This window comes from Carassius carassius, chromosome 19, assembly GCF_963082965.1.
Source record: "Carassius carassius chromosome 19, fCarCar2.1, whole genome shotgun sequence".
NCBI classification, from domain to species: domain Eukaryota; kingdom Metazoa; phylum Chordata; class Actinopteri; order Cypriniformes; family Cyprinidae; genus Carassius; species Carassius carassius.
The window spans coordinates 13,224,452-13,246,301 of record NC_081773.1 but is presented as its reverse complement, the minus strand read 5'-3'; the positions used below and the strand labels follow the sequence as shown (position 1 = coordinate 13,246,301).

General features: G+C 37.0%; 2 protein-coding genes across 2 annotated transcripts in view; both read right to left on the bottom strand.

Moving 5' to 3' along the window:
* LOC132095125 (band 4.1-like protein 5) overlaps positions 1-21,850 on the bottom strand; it is an 83,050-nt gene that overhangs the window by 18,055 nt on the left and 43,145 nt on the right. The window lies entirely within an intron of this gene.
* LOC132094702 (receptor activity-modifying protein 1-like) overlaps positions 1-21,850 on the bottom strand; it is a 36,922-nt gene that overhangs the window by 13,022 nt on the left and 2,050 nt on the right. The window contains exon 2 of the mRNA XM_059499359.1: positions 373-508. Within this exon, the coding sequence (XP_059355342.1) occupies positions 373-508 (136 nt within the window). The remainder of the gene's footprint in view (positions 1-372; positions 509-21,850) is intronic.

Here is a 21,850-nt window from a genome sequence, read left to right as displayed (position 1 = left end):
CATGTGATGACAAAGCTGAAATTTCAGCAGCTATTACTCCGGTCTTCAGTATCACATAATCCTTATGAAATTATTCTGATATGCTAATTAGCGTTCAAGACACATTTCTTATACTCACAATTAATGCTGCTTAGTATTTTTGTGGAAACCATGACACATTTTAAGAATTCTTTGATAAATGGAAAGTTATAAAATATAGACATGTTCTGCACTCTAGGATCGCTGTCACGGTATTCTGTTTCCTCTCCAACCACACAGGAAAGAAAATGACAATAAACCTACTGTGACAATAATTAATAGCTATGGAGCATGTGTCAGCTAAGAATTACCAATGATATAATAAAGCCTTGAAGTGGCATGTTGATCACTCACTCAACTGTGTCCTCCCAGCTGCACCACTGGCGCTGATCGAGAACCTCCATGTCCAGCTTGAACTTGGCCAGGCAGAACTCCTCAATGACATTGCCATAGTGACCACTGCATGCTGTAGTCAGCACAGACAGATTGACTGCAAGAGAAAAAAATTAATTATATACATTATACACACACACACGTTTATTTTATATACAGTATATATATATATATATATATATATATATATATATATATATATATACACAGTATATATATATATATTGTTTTTGTTTTTTGTTTTTTTGCTTTTGCTTTATTTGAGGTGGAAAAAAATATTTTCTGAAAGTAACCACATCTATTTCTTATTCTCCCCACAGGAATAATGAGGCAACTGGTTACCTGGGATTTGTTTTTATAATACCTAGAATGTGATAGAAGATTTTGACTGTATCTGTCGTTTGTGTTACAAGATCTAAATAACCATAAGAATCAGTAAAGATCAGAAGTACCGTGGTTCTCAGCAATAAGATGCATAACCTGTACAGTGCATACTATTGCTGGATTAAGTGCCAATAGAAACAATGCAAAACAAAAACTATAATGTTTATGATGTGCTAAAAGTGTTGAGAATGGGGAACATGCCCTTGCCATATTTATGCGTCTCTATAATAATGCTGTTTACAAATCCCCTTCCTCTAAACTTTCTCATCAATCATACAGTAGTTCATAATGGTTAATTGAATGTTCTGGGTTTAATATAGACACAGAAATGAAATTAGATTCACCCTGCAGTTGTAAAAGACATAAATCAAGCTTAACTTGATTGAATCCTGGACATTTCTTTAAAATTGAACATCACCTCCAGATAACCAGCAATCCTGCTGTAATTAATACATTAATTTAATTTAAAACTCTCCAGCAAAGTCAGTTACAGATTTAACATTCAAGATGAATAGAATGGAATGTAAAAGAAAAAAAAAACTCGAGGAGAAACAATGATGAGTCATTTCATTAAATCTGATATAATGGCATTAATGTGCAGCTCTCAAAAAAAAAAAACTGCCTTTTAAAACAGTGCAGCCATTGTCTGGCTGTCATTTTCTTTCATTTCTGCTGCTTGCTCTCCCTCCTATTGTTTTATTCTCCTACAGAGATCTACAGGAGCAGTGTAGCTCTCGCCCTCAGTGCCGTAAAGAAAGCAGCTGATCAGTATGAGAGACGGACTCACGGTCAGAGCCACAGTGACGGCAGCTCTATCACATCAATTAGGCTATGTGACAGGTGAAACTCCCTCGAGAAAAATAAAGAGAGAAAGAAACATGTTTGTGTGAGGTCTCAAAAATGAAGAATTTCAATCCGACTTTCTATGATAATCCTGAAGGATCCCAATGTGAATTCACTGGATAAAATGAATCCCTACAGGGATTTTTGGCTTTTTATAGAATAGTGTAAAGGCTAGATTTGGGTTTTATTTAAAATAAAAACTTGTTCTCTAGAACACAGTTCCCAGTAGGATTGATTCCAAAGAGAATCCTTACACATTTTTTTTATTATTATTATTAATTTATCACCCAGGTTGCAACTGAAATAACTGTATTAGTGCCAAAAAAAATAAATAAATAATAATAATAATAAATAATTGCAGGAATGAAATCTTTATGGGAAATGGCTAAGGACTTTATAAAACACTCTGGGTTTAATCCAAAAAGGAAATGAGTGAAATGAATGCAACGAAATGCAAATGAATGCAACATTACAACCTCAAACCATATTTGCAAATAAAAATAAACTTGGCAGCGGGGAGATGAAATAATGATAAAACTACAAAATGCATAAGAGAGCATAAATTCCTCAAAAACACTAGATACTGCAAAGTTTTAGATAGATATGGGAATATGTTCCTGCTTCATTTTATATACCCAAATAACTCTGGATATCAAGTAAATCCTCCAATGATTGGAGCTACAGTATCAGAGACTGAAATGGAATATAGCAGATTATAAAGATTTCTCCAACATAACAATCTGATATTACTGAAAAGAAACATTTATATGCATCATATTGCTTCAAAACCTGACTTAAGAAACCTTTTATCCAGAATTGTTAAATGAGAATTGTGTTGTAAACTGTTAAGAATGTTAACTTGTGGACATTAACCAGTCTGATGACAAAGTGCACCTACATTAGGGTTAACATAAAACACAACAACAAAACACAAAAACAACAATGGTAGTAACAGTATAGAAAAATAAGAAGAAATGACAAATGGGTAATAGTAGAAGTATTTAAATAGTAATAGGACGTATAATAATAATGATAATAATATTTTGTGATGATGGCAACAGTAGTAATTGCAGTAATTGTGGACTTCAGGAAGAGACAGCAGCAGCCCTATACTCCTCTTATGATCAGCGGGACCCTTCTGGAGAGGGTGAGCAGCTTCAAGTACCTTGGTGTAAACATCTCCGAGGACCTGACTTGGACTACACACATTCAAACACAGGTTAATAAAGCCACGCAAAGACTGTACCATCTGCTACAGCTGAGGAAATTCAGGGTCTCACCAGCAATCCTGAAAACTTTCTATTCAGGGGCTATAGAAAGTGTATTGACTCAGTGTATCTCAGTGTGGTACGGGAACAGCTCCAGTCAAGACTGCAAAGCCCTGCAGAGAGTTGTGCGCTTAGCTGAGCGCATCTCCGGGTCTGCTCTCCCCTCTCTTCAGTACATCCATCTCAAACACTGCAAAAGCAGAGCTGTTAAAATCACCAAGGACTCTACCCACCCCAGTAACCATCTTTTCATTTTGCTGCCATCTGGTAAGCGCTTCCGTAGCCTGATGGAAAAAACCGAGAGACTCAGGAGGAGTTTCTTCCCACAGGCCATCAGGCTCCTAAACTCAAAACCAGGCTCTTAACATCTTCATATCTACACTTAATATTCATTTATCAGTAAGATATTCATCATTCTCTACCTCACATTGACATACTGACAGTGTCAACCTGTTTGCACATTGCCTCTTGTACATCCCTGTGTATCTTAATATTTAAGAATACAGTTTACTTTCATGCACATTATTTTGCGTTCTATATTAAATTCTAAAGTATACTGTACATCTTTTTTATATTTTATTCTTATATTTTTATTGTTTACATTTATTTCATTCTTTCATAGGTATATTTATGTATATTTTCATCTGTGTTGTATCCTTTAATAATTGCACTGTCCATGGAGCGGACCTGACTCACATTTCCCTGCTGGTTATATATGCTCTATATAATTGTGTATGTGATGAAGAAAAATCTTGAATCTTGAATCTAATAACAATAACAGTAGTGATACTAATGCTAAAAGATGGTGATAATATTTTGTGTGGACGGAAAGAGCAATATCAATAATAATTATAATTAAAGCTGCAAGCAGCGATGAACGGGCCCTCGCACCCGGGCTCACCGGCAGCGAGTGGCTTTAGTAAATAGGTGAACGGTGAGAAATATGCATTTAAACTCATAAATATAAGTAGAATATATCAATGTTTATTCCATATATGTTCCAATCTTCCTGTTGCCAGCAGGTGGCGCTATCATTATAATGGAATATTGGCCTTCAGATGTGTTCAGGGCTGCACTCTTATCGAACATGTGAAGTTTGGGGAAGATCAAACATTTTATGCCTGAGTTACAACAACTTCTCTTGCTGTGGCGAGACATCAAATTGTGTCATTTTTGCCATGGACACGCTCTTTAACAAAAACTCAAGATTGCCACAATTTAACAGTACACAGGCCTTTAGATTAGACTGACCACAAAAATACATTAATGTCAAAAAATCTCTAGGAGTAGTTTATCTCAGCGTAAAATATATCACTTCCTGTTGCCAGCAGGTGGCGCTATGACTATAATTGAATATGGGCATGTAGATCTGTTAAGGGCAGAAGTCTTATCTAACATGCAAAGTTTGGGGCAGATTGGACATTGTATTTCTGAGTTACAGCAACTTCCTTTTTCATGGCGAAACATCGAAATTTGTCAGGCCGCCATGGACACTGCCTTTAACGAAATCTCAAGATCTTCCCAATTTAACATCGCAAAGGCCTTTAGATTTAACTGACCAAGTTTGATGCTGATCTGAATAAATCTCTAGGAGGAGTTCGTTAAAGTACAACCCCTGAAAATGCCAAAAACAACACCAATTTTGCAGAGAACATTCTAAATAACTGACTTCCTGTTTGGATTCGGATTTCGTACCAAGAGACTTTTTCGTAGATATTGGTGTGTTACATGTGTGTACCGATTTTTGTACATGTACGTGAAACATAGCTTGAGGCGCACTCCATTGAAAGTGTATATGCACTCAGTTGAAAGTGTATAGGTGGCGCTATCGAGCCATTTTGCCACACCCAATGGAATATTGGCCTTCAGATCTGTTCAGGCCAGGACCCTTATCACACATGTGAAGTTTGGGCAAGATCGGACATTTTATGCCTGAGTTATAACATCTTTTATTCCCATGGCGACACATCAAACTTCGTCACGGCGCCATGGACACTCCCTTTAACGAAATCTCAAGATCTTCACAACTAAACATCACACAGGTCTTTAGATTAAACTGACCACAAAAATAACATTGATGTCATAAAATATCTAGGAGTAGTTTGTCGCAGTGTAAAATATTTCACTTCCTGTTGCCAATAGGTGGCGCTATGACTATAACTGAATATTGGCATGTAGATCTGTTCAGGTCAAAAATCTTATCCAACATGTGAATTTTGGGGCAGATTGGACATTGAATGTCTGAGTTACAGCAACTTCCTTTTTCATGGCGAAACATCGAAATTTGTCAGGCCACCATGGACACGCCCTTTAACGAAACCTCAAGTCCTTCGCAATTTAACATCGCAAATGGCTTTAGATTACACTGACCAAGTTTGGTGTTCATCTGAATAAATCTCTAGGAGGAGTTCGTTAAAGTACAACCCCTGAAAATGGCAAAAACAACACCAATTTTGCAGGGAAAATTCAAAATAACCGACTTCCTGTTGGGATTAGGATTTCGTACCAAGAGACTTTTTGTAGGTATTGGTGTGTTACATGTGTGTACCAATTTTTGTACATGTACTGAAACATAGCTCGAGGTGCATTCCGTTGAAAGTGTATAGGTGGCGCTATCGAGCCATTTTGCCACACCCGATGGAATATTGGCCTTCAGATCTGTTCAGGCGAGGACTTTTATCACACATGTGAAGTTTGGGGAAGATCGGACATTTTATGCCTGAGTTATAACATCTTTTATTCCCATGGCGAGACTTTGAATTTTGTCACGGCGCCATGGACACGCCCCTTAACGAAAACTCCAGATCTTCACAATTTAACATTGCACAGGCCTTTAGATTATACTGACCATAAAAAAGACATTGATGTCAAAAGATTTCTAGGAGTAGTCTGTCGAAGTGTAAAATATGTCACTTCCTGTTGCCTATAGGTGGCGCTATGACTATAACTGAATATGGGCATGTAAATATGTTCAGGTCAGGAGTCTTATTAAACATGTGAAGTTTTGGGCACATTGGACATTGTATGTCTGAGTTATAGCAACTTCATTTTTCATGGCGAATCATCGATATTCGCCAGGCCGCCACGGACACGCCCTTTAACGAAAACTCAAAATCTTCGCAATTTAACATCGCAAAGGCCTTTAGATTAGGCATACCAAATTTGGTGTTGATCTGAATAAGTTTCTAGGAGGAGGAGTTAAAATACAACTCATGGAAATGGCAAAAATGACACAAAATTTGCTCATAATATTAAAAATAACTGACTTCCTGTTGGGTTTAGAATTTTGCTCTAAGAGACTTTTTTGTAGGTATTGGAGAGTTACATGTGTGTACCGATTTTCATACATGTACGTGAAACATAGCTCGAGGCGCACACCGTTGAACATGTATAGGTGGCGCTGTCGAGCCATTTTGCCACACCCACTTCTGAAACCCATATCAGATGTACATTTTCGCCGGTTCTGAGGTGTGTGCAAAGTTTCATGACTTTTTGAGTATGTTTAGGCCCTCAAAAATGCGATTCATCCTGGAGAATAATAATAATAATAATAATAATAATAATAATAATAATAATAATAATAATAATAATAATAATAATTAAAGCTGCAAGCAGCGATGAACGGGCCCTCGCACCCAGGCTCACCGGCAGCGAGTGGCTTTAGTAAATAGGTGAACGGTGAGAAATATGCATTTAAACTCATAAATATAAGTGGAATATATCAAAGTTTATTCCATATATGTGCCAATCTTTCTGTTGCCAGCAGGTGGCGCTATCATTATAATGGAATATTGGCCTTCAGATGTGTTCAGGGCTGCACTCTTATCGAACATGTGAAGTTTGGGGAAGATCAAACATTTTATGCCTGAGTTACAACAACTTCTCTTGCTGTGGCGAGACATCAAATTTTGTCATTTTTGCCATGGACACGCTCTTTAACAAAAACTCAAGATTGCCACAATTTAACATTACACAGGCCTTTAGATTAGACTGACCACAAAAATACATTAATGTCAAAATATCTCTAGGAGTAGTTTGTCTCAGCGTAAAATATGTCACTTCCTGTTGCCAGCAGGTGGCACTATGACTATAATTGAATATGGGCATGTAGATCTTTTAAGGGCAGAAGTCTTATCTAACATGCAAAGTTTGGGGCAGATTGGACATTGTATGTCTGAGTTACAGCAACTTCCTTTTTCATGGCGAAACATCAAAATTTGTCAGGCCGCCATGGACCCTCCCTTTAACGAAACCTCAAGTCCTTCGCAATTTAACATCACAAACGGCTTTAGATTAGACTGACCAAGTTTGGTGTTCATCTGAATAAATCTCTAGGAGGAGTTCGTTAAAGTACAACCCCTGAAAATGGCAAAAACAACACCAATTTTGCAGGGAAAATTCAAAATAACCGACTTCCTGTTGGGATTAGGAATTCGTACCAAGAGACTTTTTTGTAGGTATTAGTGTGTTACATGTGTGTACCAATTCTTGTACATGTACATGAAACATAGCTCGAGGCGCACTCCATTGAAAGTGTATATGCACTCAGTTGAAAGTGTATAGGTGGCGCTATCGAGCCATTTTGCCACACCCAATGGAATATTGGCCCTCAGATCTGTTCAGGCCAGGACCCTTATCACACATGTGAAGTTTGGGCAAGATCGGACATGTTATGCCTGAGTTATAGCATCTTTTATTCCCATGGCGACACATCGAACTTCGTCACGGCGCCATGGACACGCCTTTTAACGAAAACTCAAGATCTTCACAACTAAACATCACACAGGTCTTTAGATTAGACTGACCACAAAAATAACATCGATGTCATAAAAGTTCTAGGAGTAGTTTGTCGCAGTGTAAAATATTTCACTTCCTGTTGCCAATAGGTGGCGCCATGACTATAACTGAATATTGGCATGTAGATCTGTTCAGGTCAAGAGTCTTATCCAACATGTGAAGTTTGGGGCAGATTGGACATTGTATGTCTGAGTTACAGCAACTTCCTTTTTCATGGCGAAACATCGAAATTTGTCAGGCCGCCATGGACACGCCCTTTAACGAAACCTCAAGTCCTTCGCAATTTAACATCGCAAAGGGCTTTAGATTACACTGACCAAGTTTGGTGTTCATCTGAATAAATCTCTAGGAGGAGTTCGTTAAAGTACAACCCCTGAAAATGGCAAAAACAACACCAATTTTGCAGGGAAAATTCAAAATAATCGACTTCCTGTTGGGATTAGGATTTCGTACCAAGAGACTTTTTTGTAGGTATTGGTGTGTTACATGTGTGTACCAATTTTTGTACCTGTACGTGAAACATAGATTGAGGCGCACTCCGTTGAAAGTGTATAGGTGGCGCTATCGAGCCATTTTGCCACACCCGATGGAATATTGGCCTTCAGATCTGTTCAGGCCAGGACTTTTATCAAACATGTGAAGTTTGGGGAAGATCGGACATTTTATGCCTGAGTTATAACATCTTTTATTCCCATGGCGGGACTTTGAATTTTGTCACGGCGCCATGGACACGCCCCTTAACGAAAACTCAAGATCTTCACAACTTAACATCGCACAGGCCTTTAGATTAGACTGACCACAAAAAAGACATTGATGTCATAAAATTTCTAGGAGTAGTTAGTCTCAGTGTAAAATATGTCACTTCCTGATGCCAATAGGTGGCGCTATGACTATAACTGAATATGGGCATGTCAATCTGTTCAGGTCAGGAGTCTTATTAAACATGTGAAGTTTTGGACACATTGGACATTGTATGTCTGAGTTATAGCAACTTCATTTTTCATGGCGAATCATCGAAATTCGCCAGGCCGCCACGGACACGCCCTTTAACGAAAACTCAAAATCTTCGCAATTTAACATCGCAAAGGCCTTTAGATTAGGCATACCAACTTTGGTGTTGATCTGAATTAATCTCTAGGAGGAGTTCGTTAAAATACAACGCATGGAAATGACAAAAATGACACAAAATTTGCTCATAAAATTAAAAATAACCGACTTCCTGTTGGGTTTCGGATTTTGCTCCAATAGACTTTTTTGTAGGTATTGGAGAGATACATGTGTATACCAATTTTCATACATGTACATGAAACGTAGCTCGAGGCGCACACCGTTGAACGTGTATAGGTGGCGCTGTCGAGCCATTTTGCCACACCCACTTCTGAAACCCATATCAGACGTAAATTTTCGCCAGTTCTGAGGTGTGTGCAAAGTTTCATGACTTTTCGAGCATGTTTAGGCTCTCAAAAATGCGATTCATCTTAGAGAATAATAATAATAATAATAATAATAATAATAATAATAATAATAATAATAATAATAATAATAATAATAATAATAAACGGAGCAATTCCAAGAGGGTCCTCACACCATCGGTGCTCGGGCCCTAATAATAACAACATTTATATCAGTAACAATAGCAACAATAATAACAGCAATAATAATAATAACAATAGTAATACTAGATATGGTGATGGTGATAATCTTTTGTATTGACAGCAATAGTAATATCAATAATAATATAATAACATTAATAACAACAACAATAATAACAATATTAATAATAAATGCTAAAGATGGCGATGATGATAATATTTTGCGATGACGGCAACAGTAATAAAATAATAATAATAATAAAATTATAATAGATATAGTAGTAATGAAATAATGACACAACTAACAAATACCACACCTCTCCTAGGTTCTATGTCAATGTTTTTTTTTTTTTGTCCTCCTTCTCATTTATAGTACAGTTACTATTTGTATGTATGCCTTAGCTGAGGTGGTGCATTAAAATTAGCATTCGGTGCATTAAAACCATGTGTGGTATATGTTAGGTATAGATTTGATTTGATTATATTTATATATTTTATATATTTTTATTATTATTATTATTAAAGATATTAATTATACCATTACCGTCCTTATATCAAGCAAAATATCATTCCATCAACATCATTCTATTACTGCTCAATGTTTCTATTATATTGATAATGTTAATAATAACAATAATGTCAATAATAATATTAATAATAAAAATAATAATAAACTTCTGAGCATCTTAACTAGCTGGATCTCCCAATATTAATCTTGATTTTGAATCACATACATCACTTATTTCAGAAGGGTCAGACTATCATTATTACTATTCAGATTACATAATGTAATGTATTTATAATGTCATAGCCAGTTTTAACTTGCATCTGCCACTTGGCAGGTGTTAATTCTGCATGCTGACTTCAACATTTTTAAAACAAAGCACTGAGTAAAATTTCAATCATACGATATTCCTCTCTCTGTTTTTGCTTGTATGCCAGTGTTTACCCTTCCGCATGCCAAGAGATTCATGTTTTTGCACATGGAAGAGAGAAAATTTTCATTTATGTGATAAGATTTTTTATACAAGCCACTAAGTCTCTGAGTATTGGATAGAAAGCGTTCCTCACATTTTCCCTGGGCTAGAACACAATCATAACTTCAGTAATATAAACTGGTTTTATCTTGGGAAGAAAAAAAAAGAAACATAAATCCATTCACTGTTACAACTCCTTATCTTGAATTAAATCACTTTTCATTCCCACAATGCAAATGTAAAACAAAAAAGTGACAAATACCGTATTTTCCGGACTATAAGTCGCACCTTTTTCATAGTTTGGCTGGTCCTGCGACTTATAGTCAGGTGGGACTTATTTATCAAAATTAATTTGACATGAACCGAGAGAAATGAACCAAGAGAAATGAACCAATAGAAAACATTACCATCTACAGCCGCGAGAGGGCGCTCTGTGCTGCCAGAGATGCTGCTCAGTGCTCCTGTAGTCTACACCAGTGGTTCCCAAACTTTTCCATTCCACGACCCACCTAGACAAGTGTAATATATTTCACGACCCACCAAAATATTAAAAAAAAAAAAAAAACAACGAGTGAAATTACTTTAAACCTAATCTTACTTAAAATTTTTATGACAGAAATTAAGTATTTAAGAAAAATAACCATTTTATTTTAGAGTACAACTGAAAATTTCACTACAAATTTACAAGTTTTAATTTTTGTTTACTGGCGTTAAAATATGTAGTGTCCATAAAAACGTGAAGCAGGCTCACTCCAGTGAAGTGTGATCTGCGCTGCTGTGTTTTGTTGCATTCATGATCCTTCCGTGTGTGTCGGCGAGAACGGAGCACAATCCAACACTTTTTTAGAAAAGCATAAGAAGCAAAGCAGAACTATCTAAAACAGTTTGGAGATTAAAATAATTGTGAAATAGGTAAAAAAAGACCGATTGAACCTTTTAATGACATTGCTCTGAGACCTTCAAAACACGCAACGCACACGGACTTAATTGCAATTTGAAAATCACACTAAGGATATTGCAGTTCATTATTAATGTTGGTGGGCTATATCGTTGTGATGAGTGGGTTCCCAGTTCCCGCCTCCTTCTTCCTGTGATTGTGAAGATTTTAATGTTTTACACTGGTGCCGAAGCCAGGGAGGAAGGAGGGGCGCGCTGCCGAAGATCCTTCGCCGCTGGGGTGAATCCGCAGTGCCATCGAGCAGGGCGAAGGAGTCTGCCGCCGAGGGTGCTCGATGTGGTGGGCTGGAGTGAGTTGCCGGGGGGGGGGGGGGGGGCGAACTCACTCCAGCCCACCGCCTCGATGACTCCTTCGTGGAAAGAGGTGGGAACCGGCGGACAATCAAACAAAGTTTTAATAACCAAATAAACACAAAACAGCGCGACAGCCCCTCTCGGATGACTGCCGTGCACAAATAAAAAACAAACACAAAATAAAACCCAGGCCTGGTCCTCTCTCGTCCTTCACTGTCATCGCTCCTCTTTTGTATCTTTCCGATCTCCTCCGTGGTTCTTGAGACCGGTGAGTGTTGCTCATTTCCCAATCACTCCACCGGCCTAGCTCTGTTCCCATGGCACTAGGCCCCGCCCCACTCGTCACATTCGTGCAGCCCTAGACTGAACTGTGTTAGTGTCTGTGTGTCATTGAAACGCAAAATTAGCTGCAGCCAAGTGACTTTGTGCGACCCACCTTGTTCCATTCCGTGACCCACGAGTGGGTCGCGACCCACAGTTTGAAAACCCCTGGTCTACACTGAAGACATAGAGCGCCCTCTCGCGGCTGTAGACGGTAATGTTTTCTCTTGGTTTTTGGTTCTAAATAAATGCGACTTATAGTCCAGTGGGACTTATATATGTTTTTTTCTTCATCATGACGTATTTTTGGACTGATGCGACTTATACTCAGGTGCGACTTATAGGCAAAAAATACGGTATTTAAAATATCTAAATAAAAACAAAAAAGTGAATGAAAAAAGTGAATAGTTATGTAGTAAGGCACAGAAAACTGGATGTGCAAAGCAGTAAACCAAGCGAGTCTATGAAAAGACAACATCAAGCATGTCATATATGACCTTTGATGCAATATTCTCAATATGACAGGAACCTTTCAATGGCTAACCTTTCCTAACACTTAATAAGTCTCTGTATGTGTAAAAAGCATTTGTGCGTGAGTGTGTGCTCGCAAGTGAGGAAGTATGGAGCTAACCACTTCACATCTGCATTATGCTGGCAATGTGGATGATATCCAGGATCTATTGCAGTCAGTTAGTCAGTAATATGTCACTCCATTAACTGTGGTGTGCAAATGCAACAAAAAAAACATACAAAGAAAGAATTGAAACGTTACAGTATAAACGTATCATGGTGCTACACGTGTGATTTCACATTATAGCAGGCGCAAGCTTTTATATTGTCCTGAAGATGGATGAAAGAAAAATTGAATAATAAAGTGGAAAACTGTTCCAGTTTTGCCTCCCAATACAGGCAAAAATGGCATGTTTGCTTATGCAAAGTGAATTTTTAACCAAGACTGCACTTGTAGGAAAGGGAACAGGGCGCAGTACTGTGTACATGCTTGCTTCCTGAGGAGCTGAACCCATTATAACAGATATTAGCAAAGACAGCTTGCCATTCATTATAAATGGCGGCAAGAGAACAAATCACTGAAACACTGTGGATTTTGTATGTGTAGGAGAGCTAAATACTATTTGGACACTTCAGTCACACTTAGAAATGCCTGAAAGTCATAGCATTAGATAACAAAAAGAAGCACCGGTAGAAATGAAATGATTCTAAAGCACAAAACAAACTTTTCCCAGACACTTTTACAATTACTTTTAGTGTGTAGGAGGACACTGGGCCACACAGATCATGGCATCCATCTGTTCTGGCCGCTGTTAAGTGGTAAACTCACAAACAAGTGTTTTCAGAACCACTTCAATTTGTTACAAACCACTTATAGTATTTGTACACACAGAATAGAAATTCAATGTGAAATTGCACTGAATATGAACTTATTATTGAACTTGAATATTTAAATAGGTAGTTTGATTAAAATCGATTTGTATCTTTTTTATCAAAACTTCTCAGTGTTTAAGAAAATAAACACAGTTATTGTTCTACACGATTCCATCTGCCATCTTTTTTTTTTAATTGAACTTGTTGCAGTGCATTCTGGGATTACCTTATCCTTAAAGCATATATGTGATGCTGCCTTAGAACTTGCCCAAAGCATGATACCTTAGAAGACAACAGAATGTTCATTCTAAGATGACTTTTGAAAGGGAGGAGAACTAAACGAGAGCTTTTTGAGTTTACTTCCTTGATCATTTCTGTAACTTTGAAACTTTATATAGTGTACATGTATGTGCCACTTTCATGTTCATTGTATGGTGCTTTTATGATTGACTCTCGAAATGTGTGAATATGTAACTGGCAATCATGTGAAACAATGACTCGCGTTAAGACAATTCCACAAAATGATCCTAATGCAACACTCCGTATGGGATAAAATTCCTCATTTATGTCTCTAAGACAGGGCAAGTCCAGTACTGTAAATGCACATTTATAAAACTGAGGGGTGAGTCAAACTTCTTTCATGGTAATCGACATCATGCCACAAATGTTGTCAATAAAGTTGAAGTTTTACTGAAGCCATAAGATTCATTTAAACATATTGTTGTGTTAAACTGATCAGAGCTTCAAGCACTTGAGATGGCGTTGGACAAATTATGATGACAGATGCATTATACTGAAATTGATCATTTTCTGAAATTCTTTCCTTCGGGCTGCTTTTTGTGCGACCGTCAAGCTGTCATGTTCTCTTATAGTTTAACGGACACATAATTGGCCAAATGAATGCCTGCCACTGCCTCATGTTAGGAAATGGACGCAGACAGACGCTGAGATTGACAGATAATGCAGGGATGTACAGTAACTCTAGAGCCAGACACGTTTACACAGTGAACAGCAAAATAAATAAATAAATAAATAAATAAAACATAAATAAGGGGTTTTGATTTGGACTTGGGTAGTTTCCAGGATTTTGTTCATTTTGTTTCAGACTGAATGGGAAAACAAAATGACTGTTTTGATTTTAGGTTTTACAGATTTAACTTAACTTACAGTTTTAAAGGATATTTCATTAACTGATATAATGATAATACACCAACCTACCATATAGTACTAAACACCTGAAAGTCATGTTGAATCACAGATGTTGAAGCTCACAAGCAGCTTACAAAAACTTTAAATTTATCATTATACTGTAAAATGTCAATCAAAGTAATCAATGACAATGACAGAATTTTCATTTTTGCATGAACTCTCCCTTTAAGAACATTTTGATTACACCTTTAATAAATTATATTACTTCTTTTTTTGGCATTCTGTGTGATGTATTCTTTGACTCTCCTCGTCTGCTCATATGATCTTTTTTTCCCCAGTGTATGCAAAATTGAAGTGTACAGAGATGCTGCTATCCCAGCATGGACAAAAACAACCGGCGGCTATGTAAGGAAAACACGATAACATTTGCATTAGTGCCAGAAGAGAAGCATTAGCCGGCAATATGCTGCAGGGAAAACATGGTGACAGTCATATAAAGCACTTCCAATCAAGATGCAACCCATACAAAACATTCTGTAGTGTTGCGAGTGAACTACGCCGGCCGCCTGATCAAGTACTGTCTGCCATTTCTGAAAGCAAGCAATGTGCCAGTACAAATTGCTACTTGCTTTGCTCGTCCTCTCATTGTGTAACGTGGTTTCTAACTATTGATAAAGCAAAATGCTTCCATTTACTCTTCTTATCACACACGCACACACATGCACAACATCCATCATGGCATTCCAAAATAATCTACATGGCACAGACCCTTTGTAATGAAGCAATTACTGGGGCCATGAATGTCAGTGTATCTGGCTGTACAGGTGATGGATCACTCATGGCCATTACACCAACGGCTGGATCCCATTAAAGAGGGTCATTTGCTGCGGGTCACTGTGACTCTGACACTGTAATCTGTTGTAGGCAGCAATTGAAATGCACTTTATTTTAAACGCAAACATTCAGCTGTGAAAGAAAATAAGACAATGTGTGCGTTTGCATCAGAATATAAATAAATTAAAATGTGTGCTAAAATTAAAACACAATTAAGCCTTTGGAAACTTAACTATCTTGAGCTGTAACATCCATAAATTTAGCCTATGCATGTGCTAAAGTTTAAAATGTGTTGTACCAGAAAACCTTGAAGAAAAAACACAATATCATCAATAAAATGGTTGAGAAAAGCAATTGAGGAAAAACCCTTAATTTACTATTTAAAGCAATGGGAACATGAAAACCAAAGATGATCAGTGATCTACTACTGGCAGGCTCCAGGCTCCAGGCATGGTCAGGGGTGAGGTCTTGCCCACCCTAACAGAATCAGATAAAGATTGCATTTTTTTTTTTCTATGATTATAACCAATCTGAAGCTGAATGTATTTTGAGAAGTTTAAGATATAGCTGGAGACTGCCACAACAATAATAAATGAACACCAGAAAATTGCTGCATTTTTCCTTTATAAGCTGAAACCAATTCATGCTGAATTCACAAGGAGGATTCAGTCTGTTGCAGAAAAGCAGAGGCTGACAACAAGCGAAAACGGGCACCAATATTTGTGCAGTATCAAGGGGAGTTTGCGAGTTCAAATTGTTTTGTTTTTTGTCAAATTCGGCAGTTTTGAATGGAAAGTAGTTCTGTCATTTACATGATTCATCTAATTAATAATCCATTATGATGAAAATAGCATTTTTCTGTTTTGCGTTTTCAACAATAGAAATGAAATTGAATGGGTGCATATTTTAAAATAAAATATTATTTGCAATTCAGATTGATTACTTTACCAAAATTCTTATTCTTGTTCTTTTACTTTTATTTTTTTCTTCTTTAAATGTATATATAGCAATATCTACAGTATAAATATCCTTAGACTATGTGATGATATAAAGACTAAAAAGTGCCCAACCCAGGATATCTGGCAGCCCATCCTTCTATAACCATAAGGACTGGGCCTGATCTGCAAGCCTTTTGAGTGAGGAATAGAACAAGATTTCAGTTAGGAATCAAAGATTCTCTACAAAATGTAACCTTTGGGGTTTTAATTACTTAGCAACTATATAAACAGAATCAAGAAATCCAATAACTCTGATCAAAAACTAAATATATATATATATATATATATATATATATATATATATATATATATATATATATAAAAGGTATCAAAAATACCTTTTATTTACCTTAGAATATTTATATTTTAAATATACATTTCAATTTGTTAGACACTAAGAAATAATTTGTAATATCTTTAGCAGGGTCACCCAATTAAGGTTTCAGTTTTCTTTTTTGAGGTCTACTGTATTCTGAAAAGACCATGATCATGAAAATATTTTCGAAGATCATGTGAATCTAAAGGGAAACAAATGCTTTTGCTGACTTGTTCAACTGTTGGTTTGCAACTTGACGGCAAGTAGTTGTGGTTGAGATGCCAGTGCCACTCAGGGGCTGAGAACGATCTAGTTTCCTGAGCTCCTGCTGTCAAGAGAGCTCTTAAAAAACACTGCATGGGGTCTGATGCAGTTTTAACGGTCTCTTTAGTCAATCACACCAATAACACCAGAAAGATACTTCACAGCAAATAATGTCACATTCAGTGCCATGTTGTCTGTCCCAAGCGTGATAAGAGGGGCCTGCTGAGCCTTAAGCTAAAGCCTGCCATTGAGCAGATGAATCAATCAAGCCCTTATTTTCCTTTAAAACTAATTTATACCACAGTGATGCAACACAGTATATAGGGTAACTCGATCTGCATAATGAATAATCAGCTAATGCAGGGAGGAGTTCCAACCCATCCAGCAGCGCTGCAGAGAGCTGATTCCCTGCTGACATCACACGACTGCTTCGACATCAAATATTAACTGTATTTTTCAGTGCTACACCTGTTTCTTAAAGCATTAAACAAAGCGCCAATTTTATTTTGGAGTGAGACAAATGCTAAATGCATCTCAAGGGCCAGGGCTGGCACACAATTTGCCTGTTTTTATTTATACGATCAGTATAAATAAATAACCATGCCACCATGTTTGAAAAAAAAAAAAAAGATTAGAATGAGATTTTTATTTAAGCCTCCTGCTTTTTCTTTTAACAAAAGGTTCCAGTAAACTTGAATGTGTGTCCTTTGTCAAAATACCAGGTCAAGTCTCTTTGTCAAAATACCAAAGTCTGCAATCAAACGTCAGAGATATTTATGTGAACTTATCTAATCAAATCAACCTAAAACCAAACATTCTTTATTTGGTATTTTATATAAAAAAAAAATATTTAGATAATCCCATTAAGTTTTGCTATTACATTTTAAGTTTAACTGTGCTTTTTTTTTTAAATGTCCAATAATGTATTTTGAATGCTGGCCAAAAAGGTCACGCATCGCACTTTTATGTTAAAATATGATTGCTGATGAATGTCATCCAACATGATGGTCAAACATGATGCAAAAAGGTCGTCTAAGTATATAAAGAGCATAAAAAGCTACTTTTCTTTCAGCTTCAATTTGTGCTGTCAAATGATTAAACATGATTAATCGCATCCAAAATAAGTTTTTGTTTAGATAATATATAGGTGTGTGTACGGTGTATATTTATTATGTGTGTATATATATATATATATATAAATACACTAATGCATTTATATATTTAAGAAAATGTAATATTTGTATATTAAATGTATTTATGTATAATCTAAATTATATAAATTTATACACATGCAAATATTTTCAAAATACATACTGTATGAGTGTGTATTTATATACAGGTGCTGGTCATAATTAGAATCTCATCAATAAGTTTATTTCTTTCACTAATTACATTCAAAAAGTGAAACTTGTATATTATATTCATTCATTACACACAGACTGATATATTTCAAATGTTTATTTATTTTAATTTTGATGATTATAACGGACAACTGAGGAAAATCCCAAATTTGGTACCTTAGAAAATTTGAATATTACTTAAGACCAATACAAAGAAAGTATACTGAAAAGTATGAGAATGTAAAGTATGAGCATGTACAGCACTCAATACTCCTTTTGCCTGAATTACTGCAGCAATGCGGCGTGGCATGGAGCTGATCAGTCTGTGGCACTGCTCAGGTGTTATAAGAGCCCAGATTGCTCTGATAGTGGCCTTCAGCTCTTCTGCATTCTTGGGTCTGGCATATCGCATCTTCCTCTTCACAATACCCCATGGATTTTTTATGGTGTTAAGGTCAAGCGAGTTTGCTGGCCAATTAAGAACAGGGATACCAAGGTCCTTAAACCAGGAACTGGTAGCTTTGGCACTGTGTGCAGGTGCCAAGTCCTGTTGGAAAATGAAATCTGCATCTCCATAAAGTTGGTCAGCAGCAGGAAGCATGAAGTGCTCTGAAACTTCCTGGTATACGGCTGTGTTGACCTTGGACCTCAGAAAACACAGTGGACCAACACCAGCAGATGACATGGCACCCCAAACCCATGGGGCAACGTGGATTGTGTGCCTCTCCTCTCTTCCTCCAGACTCTGGGAATCTGATTTCCAAAGAAAGTGCTAAATGTACTTTCATCAGAGAACATAACTTTAGACCACTCAGCAGCAGTCCAGTCCTTTTTGTCTTTAGATGTGTCTGACGCTGTCTGTTGTTCAAGAGTGGCTTGACACAAAGAATGCGACAGCTGAAACCCATGTCTTGAATATGTCTGTGCGTAGTGGTTCTTGAAGCACTGACTCCAGCTGCAGTCCACTCTTTGTGAATCTCCCCCACATTTTTGAATGGGTTTTGTTTCACAATCCTCTCCAGGGTGCGGATATATCTATTGCTTGTACACTTTTTTTCTACCACATCTTTTTCTTCCCTTCGTCTCTCTATTAATGTGCTTGGACACAGAGCTCTGTGCACAGCCAGCCTCTTTTGCAATGACCTTTTGTGTCTTGGCCTCTTTGTGCAAGGTGTCAATGGTCGTCTTTTGGACAACTGTCAAGTCAGCAGTCTTCCCCATGATTGTGTAGCCTACAGAACTAGACTGAGAGACCATTTAAAGGCCTTTGCAGGTGTTTTGAGTTAATTAGCTGATTAGAGTGTGGCACCAGGTGTCTTCAGTATTGAACCTTTTCACAATATCAGATATAATCATAAAAATTTAAAGAAATAAACATTTGATATATATCAGTCTGTGTGTGATGAATGAATAGAATGTACAAGTTTCACTTTTTAAATGAGTGAAATAAATAAACTTTTTGATGATATTCTAATTATATGACCAGCACCTGTATACATAATAAATATGCACAGTACACACATATATATTATGTAAACAAAATTATTATTTTTGGATGTCTAGACTGCCAGCTCTAATCAGAAATATGGACAAATTTGTTGTGTTCAGCTCCAGCAGCCATTCTGCATGATCAAGCATGCATAGTTTGGTTCAGCGGCCCTCTGGATGTAACTCAATAATCATTTACATTTAGTCATTTTGCAGACGCTTTTATCCAAAGCGACAAAAAATAGAAAATAGTCAGGGATTCAGGGATCCAGCATTCCGGATAGGGTTGGGAAGATCATTCCACCAGCCAGAAATGGTGAACCAAAATGTTCTGGAAAGTGATTTTGAGCCTCTCTGTGATGGTACCACAAGGTGCAGAGAATTTATTTGCACACAATGCTCACTAATGAACTTGGATTCAAGACCTAGTAAACAGAATTGTTTCAAGGGTAGAACTGCTTAAGGCAGTACATTGAGAATGAAATACAAAGCGGTCGTGACAAGCGTAAAGAAATAGAGCAGCCATATATTCATCTTCACTTGTTACGGCTGTCCAGATCTCCCCGGCCACTGCCATCAGGTTATTCACCTCAATCAGAGAAATGCACTGTGCTAATAGTATTTAGAGAACTGTATAGAACACATCCTTGTGCTCCCCTTCATCCCTCTAATGTGTCCTTTACTGTATTTAGTGTTTTATCTGCGGTAGACTTTACATTTTCAGATTGTCAGAGCAATGATTCTTGGTGGGATAGACCACAATTCTGGTCTGGAACACAATGAAAGCTCGGTTCAGTTTTGAAAAAAGTGCTTGACATTTATCTCTCAGCTCGCAACAACATCACAAAGCCACCGTTTTCTCTGCGCCAGCAGTTAACAGTCATGATGCCATCAATATCCTGGGAGTTGTCAGACTCCCCTGGTTCATCTGAAGGACAAGATCGATATAGCCACCCATAAAGAAAGTGGGTTAGGGGTCATCTAAAAAAAGGAAGAAAGATAATGGGGAAAGGAAAGGACATTTTAAGGAAAGGTTTAGGAAATATGAAAAGCAAAAGGATACAACAAAGCTAAAGGAAAGAATCATGAAAAATGGACAGGTCCATGAAGGACAGGACAGAAAAAAGGAAAGGGTCGCTAAACTGTATTATTAGTCATCAAACTAGTTTTATGCTGTAGCATCCATTATAGGGCCCTTTGCAGAAAAGGCAACGAACACTTTTATTTTTGGAATACATATTGCATTATGACCTATGGTTAAAATGTAACCCATAAAATCAAGCTTGCAGATCTCATTCACTAGAGTAGGTAGCAGGCTTATTTCAAAGATCAGTTAACATACACTCCTCCTGAGTTCACCTCCTGACGCTGTTTTAAATCCAGAAGATTCGCCTTCTAAATCTACATATTTTATAGGACACTCACAGCAGGCTTAAGTGGAGCAGAAGTGTTTATCAAGAGTTACATATTTCTACAGACTGATTAAATATTTCTCTGCAGTTACATGAGCTTCATTGTCTTACTTGAATCCATCAGCATGCTCTCTTTCCCTCTGCCATCAGAGAGACAGATACATGTTTGTCACTCTCACAGAGGAAGAGTCATTCAGTATGTGTGCATTATTCGACTGAGAGTCAGGTCAGTTCACAACAATGAATCGCTCATATTTGCATTCAAATTCTTTATAGACAGTCTTCCTAAGAAAGTATGTCATGAATCTTCGTAGAGTAAATAGCAGGAAATCAAGGCAAGCGGGGAGCTGCTTGTTAGTCATGCTCAGCACAGCTCAGCGAGCTTGTTAAGGTAAGTGTGAAATTAATTCTTTCCAACAGAAGGAGGTTGCTTGCCATGCATTATTAATTAAAAAATTAGATAATTGACACATACGTGGGCAGGCTTGTCACTTATGGATTTTTCACTTTCAGCAAAATTTCCAAACTCTGTGTATTGTTATGAAAAAGACTAAGTGGGATAAGAGCATGTATGTTCCACAAACAAATATTAATTTTTTTCTCAAAATTACAGTCAGTATATTACAGTACATTATAGGCAGGATATAATTAAGATACAATTATTTCAAATGCTAGCTATACTTGCTTTATCACACCATACAGAGTAAGTTGCCACATCACATGGTACCTGCCATCAAATAGCATATTATAGGCTTTTTGACAAAATTTAAACCATAAAACATGCATTAAATTATGAAACCTTATACAACAAAAATGTAAAAGG